Source organism: Aulonocara stuartgranti (assembly GCF_965226115.1).
Source record: "Aulonocara stuartgranti genome assembly, chromosome: 4".
Lineage (NCBI taxonomy): Eukaryota > Metazoa > Chordata > Actinopteri > Cichliformes > Cichlidae > Aulonocara > Aulonocara stuartgranti.
The window spans coordinates 26626178-26647288 of NC_138942.1; the positions used below are offsets into that span (position 1 = coordinate 26626178).

Genomic DNA, 21111 nt, shown 5'->3' on the forward strand with positions numbered 1-21111 from the left:
GTGATCACGCTGTGATGCACTTTCCTGTTTAACGGTGCGCCTCATGTTGTTTTACTATGTCATTATTTGTGTGGAGTGTGCGTGAGTGCCTGTGTGTGTCTAAAGCAGCACCCTGGTATTATTCTGTGATTGCGGTGTTGATTTGTCTTTTTGTGTTGGAATCCTCACTTGGAGGATGGGTTTCGATTGCCGCTGCTGCTGCTGTGTATGTGTGTATGCTAACAAGAGATTTTGTGCCTGCCTAAATGTGTTTATATGTGTGTTTAAAGCGAATTATGTGTGTGTATTTTTGTATGTGTGTGTGCATATTCCAGAGCAAGATTGGAAGTGGGTCTATTTCTTTTGCAGTCACTGATGTGCCCCTGTGTGTGTAATTGAAATACCTGAGTTATTGACTCTCCCTCCTCTCCAAGTCAAATAACTGCTCCAGGAGTGTGTGAGTGCACTCATTTGGAGGCTCTGGGGCAGAGCAGGCAACTCTGGCAGACCAAGACCTATCAACCACAGAATACACACACACACGTGCATACCTAGTACAGAGCCTTTATGAGGCTAAATCTACTCAACTGCAGACACGCAGGCACACTGAGGCAACGTTAGAGGCAGAAAATCACACACATATGTATTAATAGAGGTGCTCACACGCACAGTCGTATGCCCAGAATACATTAGATTAACTTCAGTGGATCATATAGGAATGGAGATTTGCAGATGACATGCGGCAGCCAGTGCATTGCCTTTAGTTTCCTTATTAGTCTGCCCAGTTGATGGATGAGGTAGGGGGGAGTCTAAACCTAAGCTTATGCCAGCCTTTGGATACAAATTAGAGTTTTTTCATGGGACTTGCTTTTTGTCCTCATTAGAGGGATGCCTCCCATAATGTGACAGCATCCCTACAACCTGAGTAATACCTGACTTCTCTCCCATCGACACACACACAAACATATGCTCGCGTACATACATCTCTATTTTGCACAAACACACACGTTTCACACAGAGGAAGGCACACGTGTCTCTCCTCTCTCTTCCTCTTTCTGACAGCAGAAGTCCTGTCTCTGTGGTTGAACAACTCAGGCTTAGCCTCCTCTGTAAATGGGTGGCTGACTGCCTGACACACACACATACACACACATTCACATACGCGCTCACACACCTCCGTTTGCCTGCTCCTTCACTGACTGCTGGCTTCCTGCCCCTCACTCGCTCCATGCAGGATCACAGCCGTCTGCCAGCCTGCCCTGTTCTTCTCCATTCATCCCATTGTCACCACATTGTCCTCTGCCTCTGTCCCTCTGGAGGCTTCAAATCTCAGCTACATCCCCACTGCTTTTTTTAAAAACATTTTTTGTACATCTCTATCTTTTTTTCCCTAGCTTGCTTAATTCCTTTTCCCTCCCTTTGGTTTCTCTCTGCTCTTTTCTCTTGTCAGCTCTCTCTTCTGTGGTTTTATCTGCTCTTTCTCTGCCTCTCCTTGTATCTCTCCATCTCTCTCTCTCCCCTGTCTCCACCGGCCATTCATCCCAGCGTATTGTGTTGTATAGTGTATTGTTGCCTTAGTACAGTAGCCAGCACTGACGTCAGCTGTGGATCCACAGAGAGGACAGTGAGCGGCTGTGAGGTGTTTTCAAAGCCTTGCTGGCCGGCTTCTTGTGCCTGGCTGACTGACTTGCTGGCCCTCGAATGCCCCTGTAGGAATTTTAATGCTCGCTAATCGATCACCTCATGCCAGCAGAGGTGATAATGTGGCCAGTCCCTAATTATTGTTGCTGTAAATGAAGAGTGGTGTTTGCAGCACTTCATTTTAGTCAAGCTACCAGCATCTTTTCTTTTTTTTTTTTCTTTCTCCAGTATCTCCAAACCCCACCTCCCGATTTTGCATTCGCCTTGCTCTTCTTTGAGCGTGTACTTTTCTCAAAGGCTAATGAAAATTCTGCAGACCTCTGGCACTCTGAATGAGTGTGCTGGACAGCACATTAATACTGCTCTTTAAGAAAAGAGAGATAGAAGGAGAAGGCCAGAGGAAATGGTGGTGGGGAGGCAGGGCGGCAGGGGTGCTCTATAGAGGATAAAGTGGGGGGGGGAGTGCACAAGTCTGGAAATTCAATTATAACCGTGCCCTGGCAGTAATTCCAGTGGTATTAATGGGACGGCAGAGCGAGAGACGAGATGGATAGAGATGAGAGATGAAGAATGAGAGAAGAAGGGGCGGAGAAGAGACAGAAAGTTGAGCAACAAATGGATTCGAGTTAGCAGCGAAACACGGCACGACGTCAGAGCTCGCATCATTTTTTCATGATCTCGAGACACAGCTCCTGCATATTTCAAGCAGCACGGGGATAATGACATGTTTTCACTCTCATGGATGCAACGCGTTACCCTCATTACTTGCGAGAGTTCTCATCTTACATGCTCGCCGTACACCTCGACATGCTGCCTCAATCGCGCAGCCCTGATCTCGGTAATGCAGCAACAAGGTAACAGATCAACCCACGTGAATCCCCTGGGAGGGCCAGGTTAGCGTTTGATGATGAATGAAGTGCATAAAGAGTCCTAAGACACCGGCACCAGTTCTGCCTGTTTGCCTGGTCTTACTGTCAGCTTCAAATTGCTCACATGCAATTAAAAAAAAAAACAAAAACAGCCTCATTCTCATTCATATCATTTGCCACATTAGAAGCATGAATGCTGTGACCATAAACACACTACTGTACATTGTGTACACGCAAGTTGGACACTCGCAGAATGACTCACAGACACAAACACACATGCAAAATAACCTGCTCATGTTGCAGAACTGCAGAGTCCTGTCTAGACGAGTATTTCTCACCTCCTCCTCTTCTTCTGTCCACCTCGGTATTCTGTTTCAACACTCACGGCAAGACGCAGGCTCGGATATCAGTATGTAAGCAGTGTTTATTGGAGTGTCTGTAATGCTGTTTGGTTTGGTGTACATTTAACGTCTGTAGACTGAGTTTCTCCCAGCAGACAGACTCAGTCAGGGGTTACTGTGTGCCATTTCTTGTTTGTTATTTAAATCTAGTACTGTGCGGGCTAAAAAATGGCCTTGTTGGCTTTAATAAAACAAAAATGATGAACACGACGTGTGAGATTAAGGACAGCAGCTTGAAGCCCTCAGAATTTGCTCCAGCCACCCCCGTGTACAAACTCATTAACAGAGTCATAAAGGCAACTAATGAAAATCATGACCGGTATCATTACAAGACCACTGGTGTCCTCTCGCCTTTTCCCTCTGCGAGCGAGAGAATAAAGGCAACTAAATTAATGTTCACACCAATAATGTTACAAAAACACCGCCGTCCTTTAAGTAGCAGCTATTCTCCTCTGCGTGTGCGCAGCCACCTAAATTAAAGTTCAGACCAGTGTTGTTGCATAACTGTTTACACTCCACATCTTTGTCCTTCTGTGTGTTTTTCTGTCACTTTCAGGATGACAACTCCATGTTCTTTCAGTTCGGCCCCTCCATCGAGCAGCAGGCGTCAGTCATTTTGAACATCATGGAGGAATACGACTGGTACATCTTCTCCATTGTCACAACGTACTACCCGGGTTATCAGGACTTTGTCACCAAGGTAACCGTGCAGCTGATACAACGCATACAATCAATCAGGATGAAAGAGATGCAGAACTTATGATGTGGATGTGTTCCCAAAAGCCTAGGCATTTTTAAAAATCTAATATCTAAGTTAGATATTAGTCAGAATATTCACTTATACTCCCAAATCTTTGCAATCAGGGATAATAACAATTAAATAATAAAAATAATAATTCAAAAAAAGTCCAAAAATAAATGTAGTTACAAGTAAGATTAAAACATAAATGTACTAACAAACAGACAAAATATATATAATATAATTTTGAATTTGATTTAGACGCTTGATTTTAACACATAAAGCACTACAGTTTTACTCACTAAAACCACAAGTGTGTTAGCCCTGCGACAGACTGGCGACCTGTTCAGGGTGTACCCCGCCTCTCGCCCTATAACAGCTGGGATAGGCTCCAGCACCCCCGCGACCCTGAAAAGGATAAGTGGAAGCTCCAAAAGGCACGGACACGACAAACACACTTCAGTGTTCAGTGACTCCAATTAGCCTAGCAGTCAGCTATCAGCTACAGAGGCCTGACTTTAAGCCTTAAAAGTTGTTTTAAAAAAAATCACCCTCTGTATAGTTGTCATGAGTAGAAAGATAAATTAAAAGCATTTTGTGTACCAGACTGTAAACACGTGTATTTCAGCTGCAAAGTTTTAACTAGAGATGGCACGATACCACTTTTTTATGTCCGATACCGATACCGATATCATAAATTTGGATATCTGCCGATACCGATATGAATCCGATATAGTGTTTTTTAAATCAACAAAACTGTTTTTTAAATATCTTGCTGCATTTTGTATAAGTTCATACTCAAGTTTAAAACAACAACTACACTAAAGCTATTCTGTTATACCTGTATGCAAAAAAAATGTTTCATAGTTCAGCAATACTGATCAATCTAATAAACTTAAACCTACACCATCCTCCCTATTCTGGTATTTTAAAGAGTACTTAGCATAAATATTAAGCAACCTAACTAATAGGGTTCCAACTCCCAGCAACAACAAAAATAAATAAATAAAAAATAGGGAACCACCCCTCACGCTCCACCTCATGATGCTTAATCGACGTAATCAACCTTAATTTGATGCAGTGTGAAAAAAATGCACAGAAATCAATTATTTTTCAAGAAATATTAAATAGATTCAACATCTTTCTTCAACAAAATTGCAGACTGCACAGATGGTACCTTCCCAAAGGAAAAAGTACTATAGCTTACTAGGGTATATATATTAGACTTAATAGTTACTATATACAGTAATGGACTTCTATTCATTTTGCATCAAATTAAAACTTTGGGTGTCAGATAATTATTTATTAAAAGCTAGACATTTTAAATGAGAATAAGAAAGAAAAGTATGTCTTTGTGCTCCCTTTTCCCTGTTAATGCCCTATCGGCCCCCCTGGCTAAACTTTGCTAGATCCGCCCCTGCACAGTTACCAGCGTCAGCTACGTAGAAAAAGATCCTCGAGTAGAAAGTAATATTAAATACATTCTAACAACAGCTGATCAAGCTTAAACGTGCTGCTGTTGTTCAGCCGCTGGTTTCCTCTTTCTGGTGCAAAGTGGGCCAAAAACAAACAAGAGACACGGACTCACGACAGAAAAGCTGATCAGCTGATCGTTAAGCAGTTTCATGATTGAAGTAGCAGCAAGAAGAGGCAGTCGCTCCATATATCGTTTGTTAAGCTTAACGCAGGAATGCTTTACAAACATTCAGAGATGGACTTACACACTTGCTTTACTTCTCTCGGGGATAACTTTGTCGGAGATGAAATGCTGGGTTGCTAGCGAAGCTCCAAATGCTATCCAGAGCACCGACAGGTCCTGCATGCCACAGCCGCTCTATCACGTGAGGCATACTGCTCAGACGTGCTAACGTTCTGAGGTGAGTTACGGCGTGTTGCAAGTTTTGTGAGGTGCTTTCGTGATATTTAATGGATCGGATTACATTTTTTATTTTTCTCCGATATCCGATCCAGTAATTTAGGTCAGTATCGGACCGATACCGATACGTAATATCGGATCGGTCCATCTCTAGTTTTAACATGGGAGTCTTTGGAGACTGACTTTCTTTTGAAAGCGCTTGAATAACTGCATGACTGTATTTTTCAGTCCCAGGGGTTTTCAGGTGCTTTGTAACACAAACTGTATGATGCTGATTAGAGATGTGTTTTATAAACATTTAGTAATTTGTATAAACCCAAATGCCTGATCTGTGAAGTGAAGTGCTAAGTAAAAGAAATTCCAATTCAATCTAGTGATGTATCCACTTTGTTTTTAATAAACTGCTTCATCTTGGAACAATAAACTAAAATGCAAGTCAAACACACATTGAAACACACTGTTGACAAAAATAATAGGGTTTGAATTTTTTTTGTCTTGTTAAAGACTAAAGCAAAGTACATTGTGGTAATCAGCCCCTTCTACTTACTGCAGATTCGTAGTACCATCGAGAACAGCTTTGTGGGCTGGGAATTAGAGGAAGTTCTACTACTTGACATGTCTGTGGACGACGGCGATTCGAAGATTCAGAACCAGCTGAAGAAACTCCAGAGCCCTGTTATTCTTCTCTATTGCACAAAAGAAGAGGCCAACACTATCTTTGAGGTGGCCCACTCTGTTGGAATCACGGGCTATGGCTACACGTGGATCGTGCCCTCGCTGGTTGCTGGAGATACTGATGTAGTGCCGGCCGAGTTCCCCACAGGTAGGAAATCTGAAACTGAACCAGAGTTCGGACTTAAAATTGGATCACAATGAAATCATAATAAATGATCTTTTATTGCTTTCAACTTAAATCCTACACATGTGGAGTTTAACATTTACATAACATTCAGTGATTAGGTGAGAATTTGGAGTGTTACAAATACATCCATTTTCAGTACAGAAGATTGTAAATGAACCACGGCAGACCCGATAAGATTTTTATGCTTTTCAGCATACTTTGTTATTACTATTGCTGTTCACAATCACACGGCTGCAGCTTTGCAGCTTGCAGTCATACACCTACCAACAACAACAACAAGGCGTGATTGCGGATGCTGCTCAGGTGTGTCCGCCTCCCCTGCAGCGGCCCTGCAAACCACGCCCGCCACAAAGATGTTGCCCTAAAATGCTTGTTTTAAATCATAATTGTACGTACCAAAGTTACCAAAACATGTAAATGGCCCAGCTTTTATTGCTAGTTGTGTCAGCTTTAGCATCAAAGCTGCAACAGACACCTCCGATAATCAAAGATCGGCCTCTGCATGGCTGCTGTGGAAATTTTTGCAGAACTGCGTAGTGGATGCACACTGGATCTGTTGTTTTCTCAGTTCACGCTGCAGCATGTCAGTAGGGTTCAAGTCTTGACTTTGACTTCACCATAAGTTTAGTTTATTGCTTTTAAGCCGTTCACAGGGGGGGTAATTCTTGTGTTCAGGATCACTGCACCACTGCATACCCCAGAGTGACAGACTGATGACCTGCCATTGTCCCCACTGTCACTGTCAGAGACTTTCTTTAAGGGAGCAGAATTCATGTTTTCTGCAATAATCACAAGTCGGCCTGTAGCAACATAGCATCTCCACTTTATACAGCTTCCCTCAGCTTTGACCGTTGGTAGAATGATTTGTTTGTCTTTGTTTGGTTTATGCAAACTGTGATGAGACTCTTGGCCTCGAACAAATCCATAGAGTATTCTTCCAAAAGGTTTTGTTGATGCAAAATTAATAAAAGCCTTAATGTACTGTTGGGATAGCACTGATTTTCACTTTACCAATTCTTGTTGCCATTTTAGCCCAGAGCCTTCAGGTTAGCAGAGTAATAAACTGACCTTTGTTGAGTTTAGACGTGACTTTCTTTGGATGTTTTTGTTGGGTTGTTTGAGACTTTCCAGAAGTTGTCACTGTATTAGAGGAATTCTGGAAGGTCAAGCACCTCTTTGAAAGTTCAATCTTGTTTCAAAATCTTCTTTTATAGATAAATCCTTTGTGGACGTGCCTTAGAAATAGTCTCGTAAACCTTTCCAGAAAGATACTTCAATCACATTTTTTTCCTTGTCTCATGTCTTTTGGCACACTGTGCTAATGTTGAGACTTGAATCGGGACTGGCAATGTATATTGTGCAGACTATATATGAAAGTTAAAGATGGCCACTCAAATGAGGCAAAGAGTTTCCCCGCCCATTGACGTCCTTACAAGTTGACAGCCTGAGGACTCGCCCCCTGCTGGCACTTAGAAAGAACACAAGTTTTAATTTCTTCATTTGCTTCATTTTTCATAAGAAGAAGAAGCTGCAGCCGAGCTGTGGTATATGTCACGGCTGCCGAGGCGAGCCGTGTGGAGTTGGAAGAAGGACCCAAGATGCAGGCAGTGGATGAGATACCGGTGGTTTTATTTACAGAGGTGTAGTGGCAAACAAACAGTGGGGCATAACAAATAACTAAAGACACCTAAACTGGGAGGACTAAAAATAACAGACCTGGGAGCATACGACAACGGGATGAGAAGCAGAGAGACGCAGACAGGGAACAGGACACCGTGGAAGACAGGGTAACAGACTGACACGGAGTTACACAGAACTTAAACAATCATCATCTAGAAAATGATAACAAACTAAAAGCGCTGGGTCACCGACCCAGGACCATGACAGTATATACTGCACCACATTACAGAAAAGCGTTTTGTTTCATTTCCAAAACAGTGATAATGATATAGTAAACTTCTTTTAGATCGGTCCTAAAAGCGACTCTCTGTATTTGAAAATCATAATGATCCGAGTAGAAACAAAACCAAAGACGGACAAAGACGGACGGCAGAACCACTGAAAAGCTATTCCTTAAATTTTCTTTCCAGTTCACTGTTGGATTGTTTTGTAAGACAAACTGACCTTTTCTAACAAGAAATGAGGAAGCCTCTTTTCTCCACAGCACCACCGGAGGTAACCTTTTCAGGTCAAATGTGAAACCAAAGTGATGTCTAAGTTGGGGCACATTAAAACACTCAACCTGCTCACGCAATTTGTCAGGCAAACCTGTCAGGCTGACTCATCGAAAACGACACTCAGCGCTTGGGGGTGGACAGACACTTTTTAGAAAGGCCATCTCTCAGTGGGAATCAAACCTTTAACTGTTAGTGATGTCCCCACCGTGCTAACTAATGGAACTTTCCTCAACTTTTGGCTCTCTGTGGGAGAGAAAACTGTAGAGGAGGTAGTATATCTAAGCTAGACGTATGAGCGCTGTAATTTGTTGGTGTTTGGCTGGTTGATTTACAACGGAGGGGCGAAATTACACTGCCGCCTGTTCTCAGCAGTTTCTGGGAAATGGTTTTCCAGGCGGAACCTGAGACCGTTGTCCCGTTCAGGCACCGTAACTCAAACCTTTTACCTCTGTTCCCCTATTGGCACCCACAGATGATTTACTCTTGAGTGGGAGCTAGGAGTGTGTTTGCAGGCCGGTCTGTATGTGTGTGTGTGTGTGCTTTTGTTTTTGTTTCAGTGTGTAATGTCTATGTGCATTTGTCTGTGAAAGTTACGATTGGTTCAGGGTTTAATTTGCATGAGAAAATAATGAGCGAATGTAATCAAATGGGTTGTGTGTTTGCGCACTGCCGTGTACTTCATATGGTGAAGGACGACCGGTGTTTACTCGTTGGACAGGGTGAACCGAATTCTGTGCGCGTTTGTGTCACTCTGTCTGTTACAAATTAGGGTTCCACTCTATAAAGTTTGATATATCACCGTATCAGTTATGTAAATCACACAACAACGTCCCTCTTGATTTATGTTGCCGCTGAGATAATCGCGTCTCGCTCATGTACCGCCTGGATGATTGCAAAGTAGAGCTGCGTCGATGGACACACACAAAACTCTTTCAGTTAACACTCAATTATCATGACATGACTCACATGGGACAAAATGACACATTTCAGGCTAAATGTCGTCCTCCTGTTTCGTGCGTGATGAACAGGATACAGAATGTGCCAAAATAACCGCACAGAATTCTCAAAGTAAGACGACTTTTTATGACGTCGCTTGTGTCAAAAACATGATTATTTAGATCATACCTTTACTTAAAATGTCATTAATACAGTGTTTTAAGACAGCGTGCAAAGAAACCATGAGTATCCAGATGGCCAAGCTTTGATTCACAGCTCTTCTCCTGTAGGATCTGTGCTTGTTCGTGCTGCTCCTGCCAGAAATATGAAAGTGATGGTTGGCTGACGAGTTTCCTTTAAACAGCTTCAGCAGTGACAGTCTGTAAAACCTGTACTGAGAACAGCCTCACCTTTCTAATCACTAAAATGCTAAAGCTTTCCAAATGCCTCTGCTTTGTGGTTTTGTCTTGAAGTGCAAAAACGTAGAAGAATAGCATCAAAATCCTAGCAGCCTAAGAAAGTTAGCAACTGTTAACTCTATATTGCCCTGACAGATATTTATCAGCTTGATGACATATTGGCCTATAACAAACACGAGTCTACATATGACAACATATGAGTTGTCCAGAAAGACGCCAATTTAAAAACGTTATTTTTTTCTGGAGTGAAGCAGCGTCTTTGTTGCTGGTTCCTTTTAAAAAAAAAAGATTATTCTTATTTCTTTTTTTGCCTTTCAGCCTTTATTGGGTAGAAACAGTGGAGCTAGTCAGGGAAGAGGGGAGAGAAGGGAAGACATGCAGCAGAGGACTGCAGGTCAGACTCGAACCCGGGCCTACTGCTCTCTGGTCAATACTTCCAGGCATGTAGACACGAGTAAGAAGACCCGCTGAAGTTCTGAATATCTGAATGGGGATTAAAAAGGTCATTTCAGTGACCGAACGTGGTGTAGTTGTTGTTGTCAGAAATTGCTGATCCACTGGGATTTTCCCACACAACCATCTCTAGGGTTTACAGAGAATGGCCTAAAAAGTGATCGAGTAAACAGGTTTTCTGAAGGTGAAAATGAAAATAACCCCTCATTACAGCCGAGGTATTCATATAAACACAAAACACATTAAATCTTGAAGCAGATGGGCTTCAACAGCAGCTAAGAGCAGGAAACTGAGGTTATTGTTTTCACAGACTCACCAAAATTGCACAATAGGAGTTTGGAAAAACACCGTCTGGTCTGATGAGTCTTGATCTTTCTTAAGGTATTCCATGTGAGAGTCAGCTTTCATACCGTTTAGGTATGAAAACATGGATCCACCCACGTTGTATCAGTGGTTCAGGCTCGTGGTGTTGGTGGAAATGGTGTTGGGGACGTCTTAGTTCCAATTAAGCATTACTTCAATGTCACAGCCTGCCTAATTATTGTTGCTGACCATGTCCATGGATGCTTTCGGCAGGATAATACACCATGTGACAAAGCTGAAACCATATCAGTCTGGTTTCTGAGTTTACTCAGTGCCTTGAATCTATGAGGAATTAAGCAGCTCTGAACACAAAAGATGATCCAACGTGGGACTAGCAAGGTGTACCTAATAATGCAGCTAGTGTGTGTATGTAGGACATGCTTGCATGTTTGTTTGTGGCATCAGTTGGGATAGTTCTGGAAAAACCAACATGCCTTGTGTAAGCATCGAGATCAGAAAAGCCAAATTAAGCCTGCAGCAAGTGGCAGTCAAGCGCACCAACTTCTGAATCAGCACAGAGTGAAATGACACCGCGACACCGCATGTGACTGTTGGTTTCGCTGGTTGTGTCCTCTGTGGACTCTGGCGGTTCAGGGTTCACCAGGAGGTGCATGCTAGCTGTGGGCCTAATTTACTTACAAGGCACACTTAATAATTTGCACCGTGTGTGATGAAGAGCCTCCAAATCTCACGGGTAATTCCGCTGATCCCTTCCTTAAGTAGCGCTTTGGGAAACCATCTCTTCACCCACTCCTTCTTCCTTCTTGCTTCTCTATATTTTGCTGCTGTTCCCTCACTTTTCTGTTTTTTTCTTCTGTGTTACTATTTCAGCCTCCTCTGACTTGCTCCCAAGTCTCAGCTCCCTTCATCTTCCTGTGTTTCTTGAGTCTGTATCTTTGTGTCTCTGCTGCTGCCTGACTTTCTCTCTCTTCTGCTCATTCTGTCACTCTTTCCCCTCCTCTTCCCTCTCAGCTCTTTCTCTCCTACTAACAGCCTTTCTGTCTCTTTTTTCCCTTGATCAAAGTTGCACACTACTGCCACACACACTGTGTTAATGTAACCACCCAGTCTGACATCACTGGCATTAATAAACTGTTTCCAGAAATATCTGCTGTTATGCTTTCCGATCAGTTTGCTTATTGTGGATGCGTTATGTCTGCAGTGTGATTTAGGTTGTATGTGTGAGAGGGAGATGTCCTGCCACATTGTAATACCTTGTTACACGCCCAAAAGAGAGCTGCGACAATAAGACATCAAACCGTCCGCCCGCGTGCTCCCGACACACACGTCTCGCCTATGTCTTCCTGGGAAGAAAGTCGCGCCCTTAAAGCAATAAAAAGTCAAGCATGTAAAAAGGAACGGGGAACGGAGCGAGTGGTGAGAAAGTGTCGACAATGTGTGACATGAGATGTGGTCCTGAAGGGCCCGAGCTGTCAGTGCAGAGGCCCCGTGAGGAAGGCAGGTTGCCAGGCTGCCTGTCTATTTCTGCACGCTGACATGGTAGCGGGCTGGCTGACATGTGGTCATACATTGTCAGATAGATGCAGACCTGCTGATGGACAGAAAGATGGACAGATTAAATAGAAGAGAGTCAGATAAATTACAAGCTTACAAACCCTGAGAGCTTGAACCCAGGGGGCCTCTAATGGCTCCTAAACAATCAGCTGTTGGCTGTTTTCAGAAGTCATAAAGGCATTTTTGTAGCCAATTTTAAATGCGGAGGTAGTTAAGACTTTTGACTTGAAAGGTTTGAGCGTTAAATTGTTTGTTCGGCAATGCCTACCACTGCTTCAGCCACTGCTGTCACACCTTCTCTAACATGACCACCGAACACAGAAACGCTTGCTTTTTTCTTAAAAGAAAAAAAAAAGATTTCCATGTTTGCTGATTGGATCCTTTTAGTAATAATTGGGTGGTGAACATTTTAACTTTACACCACCCAATTAATATTAAACTTACACCTGCTCCAACTTTGAACTGTAACCTAAGCCAAGAAGGCATGAAATTGTTACCAAATGATGCTCCAAAATGAATCCTTGTGTACCGTGCTTAAGGACAATCCCCTTGTTGGGGCGACCGTGGCTCAGGGGGTTGGGAATCGTATCTGTAACCGAAAGGTCGCCGGTTCGATCCCTGGGCTCTCTGTCCTGGTCGTTGTGTCCTTGGGCAAGACACTTTACCCTATTTGACTACTGGTGTTGGCCAGAGGGGCCGATGGCGCGAAATGGCAGCCTCGCTTCTGTCAGTCTGCCCCAGGGCAGCTGTGGCTACAACCGTAGCTTGCCTCCACCAGTGTATGAATGCGAGAGTGAATGAATAGTGGCATTGTAAAGCGCTTTGGGTGCCTTGAAAAGCGCTATATAAATCCAATCCATTATTATTATTATTGTTAAATCCAGCATGATGAAGTCCTGAACCGCTGAACACGGGAACTTAATGACTGGTCATTAAAAAGAGATAAAGATTTATTGCTGGGAAACATGCACCATGAGTAATCAATTAATGATGACTATTAGTCATGGGTTTATTGTAATTAAAATTGAATATTGTAATGGATTTTATTGCCAATAACAGCTGTTTAATATCAGTGAAACTCATTTTCATAGCATCTGTGTTTAATACATCCCAAAGAGCCTAACAGTAAGTTAATGCCTTTTTTTAAACAAAAAATGTAACATTAAGAAAATATTTTCACATTCATGCAAGTTATTGTCGGGTTTTTAGGATACCTACAGGAAATTTTGTGTTTGCGATTCGCTGCCTGCCACCAGGCTGTCCTCAGCCTCGAGAATGCTTCGAATACCTACAGAGAAGGACGTGGTGGAGGAACGACAGGTATCCTGGCAAACAGCTGAATGGGCTGATGGGCACTTGGAAGGGCATCGGGAGAGATGGGCATGGAGGCACACAGACAGAGAGAGACCTGCAAATAAATATTCCTAAACATTTGACAGATTGTCAAATGCGAACAGGAGTCGGGCAGACAGAAGGACAGATAAGCAGGCGTGCGGAGAGTGCAAAGGCCGACAAACAGACCGTACAGAACGTACTTTAGACAGACAGATGGACAAACACAGCAAGATGATAGACTCTTAGTCAGTCAGAATGGGAGTGCTATTCATCTGCTCCCTGAGTCACTACGTAGTGTATGCTCTGTCTCTTGGAGTGTGTTCAAAGCATGTACACTCTATATATCCTAGCACACTGATCCCCCTGTCTCCCCGGTTTAGTTTCCTCCATCTGTCCGTCTCGCTGTGTCTTCACTTTCCTCCGTAGAATCACTCCTTCCCTTCTCACCTCCCTTTAAAACAAAAAGCCCCTCATCTACCTTCTTTCTGCATTTCCTCTAAACGATCTCTCTCCTCTTCTTGCTTCCAGGCCTGCTCTCTGTCTCCTATGATGAATGGGACTACGGCTTAGAGGCGCGGGTTCGCGATGGTGTGGCGATCATCACTATGGCGACTTCTACCATGATGATGGACCGCGGGCCTCACACCCTCTTGAAGTCTCAGTGCCACGGAGCTCCTGACAGAAAGACCCCCATCTCAGGCAACCCCAACGAAGTGCTCAGGTGAGTGAAGGTGGAGAGGGCGTAGCATGTCAGAGCAGCATGATCACACTTAATGGACCCAGTCTCAGTTAGTTTATCTGGTTTCGTCGGCACTTATAGTATTGCACGCAAAGCAACACTGTGACATTTAGATGTACGATTCGAGGGTCTTTGTTGTCATTATGCAAGGATAACGAAATTATAGTTTTATTTTCATTTTTCTACATTTGTGACACAACTTCCAGTGACGCTGGAAATAATTAGAGTCCGTCTGCTATCAGTTTACAATGAATGAGTCGAGTTGGCAATGGCATGCAGTCTGTTGCGGTGATTAACACAGTGAATTAAATCAGTGAAAATCACAAGTCTGTTGCTGTCTGCATATACAGAAATTTGCATTAATCACAAATTCACATTAGCCACTTATACTCAGAGTCCAGCCAGAAACAGAATTTCATGCCCCTTTACTGTTACCTGGACAAATACCTGTTAGTTAACAGAAGTCTGAGATTGAACTATGATCTGGCACATCTTCATCCAGTTCTGAAACCGCAAAAAAACTTTTAAGCAGGGAAAACAAAAAGATTAAGTAGCATTAAGTGACATCTTGGATCTTACTTTTATTAATCACAGAGCTTCTGGTGGTGTGGTTTGCGTTCTTTATCAGTAAGCCTGCTTTCCCATAAAACGTTCAGCTCTCTGCTGGATGTTGCCACTTGCGCGCTGCTTGAATATGTCATTCTGCAGTAGTCTCGGTGTTCTCTAGGAACCACGATCCTTTTCCTTTGCTTTCTGCCCTGCAGCAAGCCGGCACATATCTCACGAAAACCAGCTCTACACTTCTGTACAATATAGAAGAAATGCCACAAAGCACTGGTCGTGTTTGTTTAAAGCTGTTTATTCACGCTAATGTGTCTGAGTTGATGTGGGAGTCATTTGTGGATGTTGCTTTAAAATTGCAACGTTCTGGTGGTCTAACATCCCCACGATCACCATGGCACCGTCATCATTGGTGCAGCAGATGTTGCAGCACGTGCGTGTTAGCATCTCCATCCCCTGCACGCTGTGATCATCCTCCCCCCACGTAATAATACCCTATGCACAAACACCCCTTCACATGCTGCCATCTTCAGGAAAACCGACCCCACCCCTTCAGCTGTCCGTCCCAGCAGCAGGCCTTTTGAACTGGATGTGAAGCCTAGCGTTGGGCTGCGCTTTGCTCTGCGCGCCGCCTAATTGGTCCCAATGGCGTTTCAGTCGGCGAACACTATCCCCTGTCGTGCTGCGCTCCAGAGCTCAGCGCAGCATTATATTCAGTGGCGGTTTCACCCCTCCGCGACTCTGCGCGTCTGCTGGAGATAGATGTGCGTGGGTATGTGTGTTTTTATTGCCCTAAAGAGAGACCAACTGTCAAGGAAAGCCACGTGTGCATGTGTGCACAGGTGTCGTACAGGGCAGCATATGTGTGTATGCTTGCTAAAGAGACTGTCAGTATCGCTTCAGGACACCGGTGGCAGATCACAGACACTTGCACAGAAAACGAAATGCGCTGACCCCTTTTGGCTGATTCAGACAGATGTATAGATGCACAAATAGTCTTTTTCTGCCTTCTCCTGCAATTTTTCTGCTGAATGCAAGCACGCATACATCCCGAAATACTCTTCTCACGCTCATAAGACGCCAGAGAAACGTGGAGCCTACTGTGGAAACTCGGGCTCTTCTTTTGGGATGTGTGTAATTTTTTTGCTCATGGTCAAGCTTAACTGCATCCTGCTCAAAGGCAACAAAACTTTGTTGTCCAGTCAACTCTTTGGATGTCATTTCAGCCCCTGCCTGTTGTTCTCTCCTTTCTGAACCTTTTGCATTTGTTTCACCACTGCTTACTGCTTTGAGATAACAGTGGTGTTTATGGCAGCTGCTCTTGCCCCAGAATACAACCCCCTCCTCTCTCTTCTGTTCATGTGTTTGCCTTGCTGTGGTCTGCTGCGCACTGCTTTGTTCTTCTCAACTCTGCTGTGGTCTCTCTGCCGCGTTCTCTCTGCTCTGCTCGGCTGTCCTCTCGCGCCCCGTAGTCTTCTGTTTTTGTTCTGCCCTGCTCTGCTTTTTTCCCCCTACATCTGCTCTGCTTTGTTCTACTTTTATTCTGTTCTGTGGAGGGCTGCTCTACCGTTTTATCTTCTCACACCTCCTCGCCTCTCCTCTTGTCTCCTCTCCTCTCTTCTCTAGTGATTTTTCCTCTCATCTCTACCGTTCTGCTCCTCCCTAGTTGGTGCCTGCGCTGCAGACCTGCAGTTTTATAATCAACTTAGCTGTGTTGTTGATTAGATCAGTTGCAAACACTGCTAAGATCCTTTGCCCCTTTTCTGCTTTAACTAAATTTGTTTGGTGATAACCTTTGTCTTCAAGTGTTCAATCAAGAGATTAGCATTTGGCCTAGAGTCTATATATTAGAAAGTGAACGAACGCCTAGTTGCCCGGCTTGCGTGGCTGCTTGGCTGCATGGACCGATGCCCACCCGCTCGATTCGTTCACTACTAAGTGAGTCAACGAATGAAAGATGGATGGACGGCAGCTCAATCAAAAAGCTCTTTCCTGCGCCTGGGAAGCCTTACATTCTGTGTTCTCTCCAGTGAATACAAACTCCATTTGTAAAAATTTCAAGCAGACCTTTAAAGTAAATCATTAATAAACCAAGCAGGGGCACAATTAATTCTAAGCTGTCGAAAATGGCATTTAGCAGCTAAACCTGAAAATGAAGCTTTCATCTCAACATATTAAGCTGGAAAAACATCCATGGAAAATGGACCAATCAGAAACTGATTCACTGATCAATATAGGTCCCGAGCTTGCCCCACTGCTAAGTCACAATCCACATGTGCCAATCTGAAACATTTAGGTAAATAAACTAACTATTAGTGCTATAAAATTGGGTGCTTTAATGTTTACACACACACGCTACATATTTTACTTGTAAACCCATATTTTTACTGCGATCTACGGTGGCCCTGAGAGGTCAAACATACTTAAGAAAACAGCAGCAAATAGAAAAGTGCAGCAAAACACACGAACCACAACGGAAATAGCAAAATACACAGCAAACGCTGACAAAAACCAAAAACAATCTCACAAAACACAACAGAAGTGTTTTTAGGGACACAAGAATGTGTCGGACCAGCTGCAGAAGTGAAGCTAACAGTAAGCAAACATGCTAACAGCAAACATGTATCTACAGCGGGGTGGGCAATCTCAGTCCATGAGGGCCGGTGTCCCTGCAGGTTTTAGATCTCACCTTGGGTCAACACATCTGAATCACATGATTAGTTCGTTACCAGGCCTCTGGAGAACTTCAGGACATGTTGAAGAGCTAATTTAGCCATTTAAATCAGCTGTGTTGGTTCGAGGACACATCTAAGACCTGCAGGGACACCAGCCCTCGTGGACTGAGATTGCTCACCCCTGATCTACAGTATTATATGACAACATAGATGAATCCTCAGCTTCTTTTCTCCATGTGATCCTTTGCATTTCTTAGTTTCTGGTACATTATAAACCACGGCCGCTGCAGATAGCCTACAGGGTAGAAGTTCTCCAGTTGGGGATCTCAGGTTTAAAGAGTGGTAGCAAGTAGCGAGAAGTACCTGTACCTTCTTCTTGCTTTAGATATATTCCACAACATTTTTTTAGGATGTCTTTGAAGTGCGTGATTAAGAATCTGAAGCAGATGGTGAAGAAATCAAGGAAGGACGGTGGCAGTTATCCATTTTTAAACCTTCTTAAAAGCCGATGATTATATGGAAATACATATGTCCCAAAGTACGAGTGAAAAATTTGTATTGTAGCTCCAACACAAGTTGGTCCAGCTTGTGGATTATACACGAGCTAGGTCAGTAAGAGATGCATGGGAATATGTAAATTGAATCTAGTTTACATTTCAATCTGCTGGTGAACGAGGAAGACTGGCTCTAAGGTCACGGTCATCTACTCGAATTTATAAGCCATACATTAGCATTTTCTTGTTCGGCCCTCAGTGCCTCATAGAATACCACAAGAGAAGGACGCGTCACTCCACTAAGTAAATTAAGTCCATTGTAGCCAGCGCTGTGACATTCCAGCTAATTCTACAGCATGAGCCTGACAAATGAAGATAGCAGGAAGGGGAAGAAGAAGAGTGCAAAGCACAGAGGAGAGGGAGGGATAGAGCGAGGGAGAGGTGGCAGTAGAGGCCAGCAGCGAGCAATACACAACAGTGTGAGAATCATGAGTTTGACAACACTGGCCCTGACCTTGCCAGGCGTGGACAGGTTCCAGATGAGGTTGGTCTTGGAAAGGTGTCAAGTGCTTTTAAGCTCCGTGGGCATTTTTGAACTTCTGTGGCCTCAGTAAGGCTTTCAATATGGGGTATATATCTATATATATTTAAGCACATACACGTGTGTGCGTCAGTGTGTTGGTGTGTGCTTGCACGCATGCTCTGGATACAGAACAATCTGCAGTTGCATTTTGACCCTGTTGCGCTGAGAAATGCCAACTCAATGGGACCGTGTCTGACTCGGTGTTTGCGCGTGTCTTTGTGTGCATGTGCGTGTGAGTCTGTGGAGCCCAGCTGGATGTGTGTGTTTATGGGGCAGGCAGTGGGAGGTGGCAGATAGGTACCTGTTTTTGATGGGGCTTGATTGGAAGTAGGTCAGGAATCCTCTCTCCTCTTTCTTCCATCTCCCGTCTCTCCATCTTTATTGCCTTGCTCCTCCTAAATCTTTTCATCTGTCCTGTCACTAAATCTCTTTTTGTCTGCCAGGTTTATCCAGTCCTCTGCTTTTCTGTGTTTCTTATTTTATCTCACATAATCTTTTCCTTTCCCCAGTATTTTTTATTACATCCTTCTCGCTCTTTTCCCCTCCCCTCTGCTGCATCCCATCTTCACCTACCTCCTTTTTGCTGCAGGCTATTATAATTTTCAATTTGTATAGCAGTACAGTACATAGGTTTGTCTTTTAAGGTTTTTGAAGTTTTATTCCAAAATGCTCTGAAATTAGAAAATCAAGAGGAGAATATTGCCTCAGGTATCCATTATATCTGCAATGTAGACAATGCAGTCTGTTCGAGGGCTAGTGCTTTAAAGAAATGTCACTGTAATTAGTTTTAATTAAGTGCTGTCGATCATGTGTCAAAGCCACATATTGATGTCCACGCTTCTTCCCTCCTATTAGCGCAGCTTTGTTTACACATTCACTCGTTGTATATGGATGCCGCTGAATGTATATAGTCACACCTCCCCTCGCATTCACACATTATACCCCAAGTGTGCACGCAACAAAGCCTCAGTATGTTTTTCTACCTCAGCCGCACGGAGCCCTACATGGCTTGTTATCACTCTCAGTATAGATCCCTCCTCTTCAGATCCAGTGATTACACTGTACCACAGTAATTGCTAAGGAGTGTAATTCATAATTAATTCATGTCAGGGTTAATTTATTAAAACTGACTTATCAATATTTTACACAACTCCTCCATTATTCACACCAGAACATGCGCTCAAACCTATCTTTGTCAGGCCATGGAGTTAGCATGGGAAGTGTGCTGCTGCGTGCCGTGTTGTTGTGGCACAGCGTTGTTCTGGTTTGTCTTTAGATAAACCTATGCATGCAAATGGATTCGCTGCATTGTGGTTCATGCTGCAAAAAATATGAGGCGTTTCCTGAATGTAGAAATCGTTTTCTGTAGATTTGATTGGAGTAGTACATGTCGGACTCCGGTCAGTGTTACTAGCTTTTGTTCGCCAGGTGACGACAGCTGCTGCTGTTTGAATTTTAATTCACCTCGTGTACAGCACAGCTGAGATACTCTCCTCCAGCTCATGCAGGAAACTGACAGGTTCAACAGGATATCAAAACATGCAATTTAGCGGGGAAGGTGGATGCGATTCTGTCTTATTATGCTAGTCACACCTGCGTATTCAGATTCCTACCATCCACATAACTTTATACCATCTCATGACACCTACAGTAACTTATGGAAAAGCAGGGATCGGTTTGTGTTCACATTACAGGAAGGCAGCGATGGTGACATGCAATCATCCTGTCACTCAGCTTTGGAATAACAGTCACCGCATTCTTGCAGCTCTAGTCTTTATATGCCTCTGTGAGGTTTGCTACATGGTAAACTGCATGGACTGTAAATAAAAGATGGAGATAGCCACCGTGAGTTATTCACTGTCTTTTAGAGATCTGTTTTTCAAGCCTACATTTGAGCCATTTTGGGCTTTTTCATCTTGGTTCTTTAGAGACAGAAGTGACCATTTTTGGAGGAGAGGGCAAATACCTTAGTAGTCACAGCCGGTTCTCACTCCCGAGGCCTAACATCCTGACGATTTGTCACGTCCCGCAGCGTTCCTGAGGAACGCGAAAGGTGACCTTCCACAATCTTATGCTAAGCGCCGGGTTATGGGTGAAATCCAGTAGAATGACGGTCCCGCGGTAATACACGTTCCAGCCATGTATTCCAGCCCTAACCCTAACCATAACCTTATCCCAAACCTTAACAGCACTTTAATGACATCAAATAGTGTTTTCCAAAGCAATTTAAGTAAAATGACGAACATGTGTAGATTGAGTCCAAACGGTTCTCATGTTTCCAATCTCCTCATTTAGGGACGTGTTTGGTGCCCGGAAGCGTAATATGTTGACGATTTGTCACCTAGCATAAAATATTACGGTTTGGGAGTGAGAATGTGTTGGTAGTTAGCTAATGCTAACAAGCTGCATCTGTGGACTTTACACCAATCAGGCCTCTGACAGGTGAAGCGAATAACACTGATTATCTCTTCACCATTGGATGGGATATATTAGG

The 21111-nt window shown here is 43.6% G+C and overlaps 1 protein-coding gene across 9 annotated transcripts in view; it reads left to right on the top strand.

The window, feature by feature from the left end:
* Positions 1-21111, top strand: part of grin2ba (glutamate receptor, ionotropic, N-methyl D-aspartate 2B-a) — a 141188-nt gene that overhangs the window by 72430 nt on the left and 47647 nt on the right. For 7 of the 9 annotated variants that reach the window (XM_082529708.1, XM_082529707.1, XM_082529709.1 and 4 more), the window contains 3 exons: positions 3447-3590; positions 6058-6328; positions 14094-14286. In XM_082529708.1, coding sequence (XP_082385834.1) covers positions 3447-3590; positions 6058-6328; positions 14094-14286 — 608 coding nt within the window. Of the gene's footprint in view, positions 1-3446; positions 3591-4213; positions 5609-6057; positions 6329-14093; positions 14287-21111 lie in introns of those variants that run through there. The other 2 variants (XM_082529714.1, XM_082529715.1) reach the window with 2 other exon arrangements.